Below are 3184 nucleotides of genomic sequence, written 5' to 3'. Positions count from 1 at the left end.
GCATCTCTTCTATGAATCCCCATTCCATGGTATCGTAAGCCTTTTGTAAATCCATCTTTATCATGCAATTAGGCCTACTAGATTTCCGTCCATAATGTCTAATGAGATCCTGACAAATCATAATATTATGAGAGATTATTCTGCCTTGAATAAACCCTCCTTGGTTTTGAGCCACTAGATCAGGAAGGATGACTTTCAGCCTACAGCAAATCAATTTTGTAGCCACTTTGTATAGAACATTGCAGCAAGAAATAGGGCGGTATTCACTTACAGAATTGGGGCATTTGCATTTAGGGACAAGAGTAATCACTATAGAATTAATCTCTTTTAACAGCTGCCCTGTATGTAGGAATGATAATATAGCTTCACTGATCTCATCACCAACTAATTCCCAGTTATCTTGAAAGAAGTAGCTGCAATACCCATCCGGTCCTGGAGCTTTCATACCAGGGATACTAAACATAGCAGCTTTAATGTCTTCCTTAGTAAACTCAGCTAAAAGAAAATTTGCTTGCTGCCTAGATAAAACAGGTCATTGAGCCATAACAGCCTTTCTAACTCGATGCCTCTTGAGCATTTGAGTACCCAACAAAGACTGATAATAAGAGAGAAAAGCTTCAGTAACTTCATCAGGAGTGTCCACCCTAGTCCCTTCTGCATTAATAATAGAACATATCCTATTTAGGGACCTTCTTTCTCTGATACTAGAGTGAAAAAATGCAGAGTTTTCATCACCTTCTTTGACCCAAGCAACCTTAGCTTTTTGGGACAAAAAAGAGCTATAATTTTTCTGTACTGCTGCATACTGTTGTCTGGCTTCCAATTCTTGACTCTGTAGAATAACATTCAGAGGGTCACGATGCATTTTATTTTGACAGTCACTTAACTTCTCTTTAGCTTGCACATAGGTCATATGAATCTCTGAATAACCCTTCTTGTTCAGCTCCTTAAAGATGGACTTAAGATTCTTCAGTTTAGACACAATTTGGTACATTTTTGTCCCTGTAACCTTTTGATGCCACCCCCTACACACTTCTTGATGATATTGAGGATGAGAAGACCACATTCTATAGTACTTGAATGGTTTCTTTCCACTAGGTATATCAGGATGCACTGTAAGAACTGCTGGTGTGTGGTCAAATAAGCCTTCATTATGAAAAATAGCTTCAGCATTTGGAAATTTGTCCATCCAAGCTTGATTCACCATAACTCTGTCAATTTTGGAGTATATTTTATCGGTTCCTTGCTGCTTATTACTCCAAGTGTAGAAGTTTCCACTATATTTGACATCATCCAACTGACAACTAGATATACAATTAAGAAATTCATTATTCAAGTTGTGCCGAGCTCTATCCCCAATTCTCTCATCTCTGTGTAAAATATCATTAAAGTCTCCAAGCACAACCCATGGGTCCAATCTAGCCATCTCCTGTAATCCTTTCCTTAAACTTTTCCTCCCCTCCTCATCATTAAATCCATATACAAAAGTGGCAAAAAAACTATTCTTATTGTCCATAGTAGTAACAGCCAAATCAATAAACTGGTTTGAACACCTTAGTATACTTACAGTGTATCTCATGGGATTCTAAGCAATTATAATCCGTCCCCCCTTATGCCACGCACTATTGGATGTGAAACACCAACTTGAGAACATGTGAACATACAAGGCTCCAAGCTATGGAGCCTTCACTCTCGTCTCAAGCAGACCAACTAACCCAGCTTTCTGATGAGCAATAAATTGCCTTACTACCTTTTGCTTATGCTGAGTATTGATCCCTCGGACGTTCCAGCATATAACCCTATCCATTGGAAAGAGGAGGCCCTCCCCCTCCTCCAGTTATTCCCAATTCCTCCACTCGCTGGTGGTTCGCTGACATAAGATCATTCTAGCTCTCCCCAGTCGGCACACTTGATGAGACCGTAGGCTCTGCTAACACCTGAAAAGAGTTCAAAGTTGATGGATCAGCTATAGAAGCCTTGTCTTTAACCCTCCACCCTTTCGTAATAGGCTGAAACCCATCATCTGCTTTTTTAATTACCTCCTTTTCCTTTTCTTTTTCCTCTGTTTTCTGAACCACCTCTTTAGCTATCCAATGTTGCTTCCTATTTTCTTTCCTTCTGCATTCTGTAATAGCATGCCCCATACCCTTGCAATGTCCACAAATGATTGGTTTCCATTCATATGTGACACCTACTGTAACATTAGAGTCAAATTCATCCTCAAATTCAATACAATTTGGAAATTCCTGCTGAAGACTAACTTCTACCAGAACACGAGGGAAATTGAGTTTGTCTCTCTCTTGTGTAATCGCATCTACCATCAAAGGCTTTCCCACTTGGCTTACAATCTTGAATAGGGACTTTTGACCCCAATATTTCAATTCCAAATCCTCCAATTGAATCCAAATTGGGACTGTTCGTATATCCTCTCTCTTGAAATTAGTATTTGGATCCCAAGCTTTCATAACAATAGGTCTCTTGTTGAAGAATATGTATCCCCCCGTGAGTATATCATCCCTAAACTCAATACTATCAAATCGAATAAGGAAAATTCCATAGGAAAGCATACCCACTTTATCTACTCTGTCATTCCATAATCTTCTTGCAAATCCGTCAATCACTGAAAGAGGCGGATTGGCTCCCAGAACATAACAGACGATTGAAGAATTCCAGAAGGAAATCTCCTCTTCAATGTGTTCCATAGTGATTTTAATCTTGTTAGCCTTTTCCTGAAACGAGTTGTCCAGATTCCGAACCACATTCCCAGATCTAAGAACTGGAGGAGTGGAGGAGATACCTTTCGATAGAGCATTCGAACACTTCTGAGTAGCTTCAAGAAAAGCAGCAAACTCTGACCGCACCTCATCTTGCCGTTGTAGTACCTTCAGAGATGATTGCGGAGACAACGGAGCTTGAAACACATCCTGCAATGCAGGGTCATCACCTTGGTCCTCCGTACCTTCATCCTCATCTGTGAACTCAAGAGGCTCAATTCCTAAAACTTCCTCCATAGATTTAGTCTTTTTCACGTCTGCCGTAGAGTTAGGACCTCTTTTCTTCTTCTGCTTAGCAGAACCCTTCATCTTCCACTGCAACTTGGCTCTTGTTTTCGCAATGGCACCAGCCCACGAGAGAGCTGCAAAAACTAAGAGGCGGGAAAAATTCAAGTTAGTAAGTTACACAT

At 40.2% G+C, this 3184-nt stretch overlaps 1 protein-coding gene across 1 annotated transcript; it reads right to left on the bottom strand.

Annotated features, from left to right (window-relative positions):
* Positions 1–532: 532 nt before the first annotated feature.
* LOC133832635 (uncharacterized) lies at positions 533–1516 on the bottom strand. Its single transcript, XM_062262950.1, has one exon. It carries the CDS (start codon positions 1514–1516, stop codon positions 533–535), a length of 984 nt encoding a protein of 327 aa, XP_062118934.1.
* Between the last annotated feature and the right edge of the window lie 1668 nt (positions 1517–3184).

This window comes from Humulus lupulus, chromosome 4 (genome assembly GCF_963169125.1).
Source record: "Humulus lupulus chromosome 4, drHumLupu1.1, whole genome shotgun sequence".
In the NCBI taxonomy this organism is placed as follows: Eukaryota; Viridiplantae; Streptophyta; class Magnoliopsida; order Rosales; family Cannabaceae; genus Humulus; species Humulus lupulus.
This window is presented reverse-complemented; position numbering and strand designations above follow the sequence as displayed.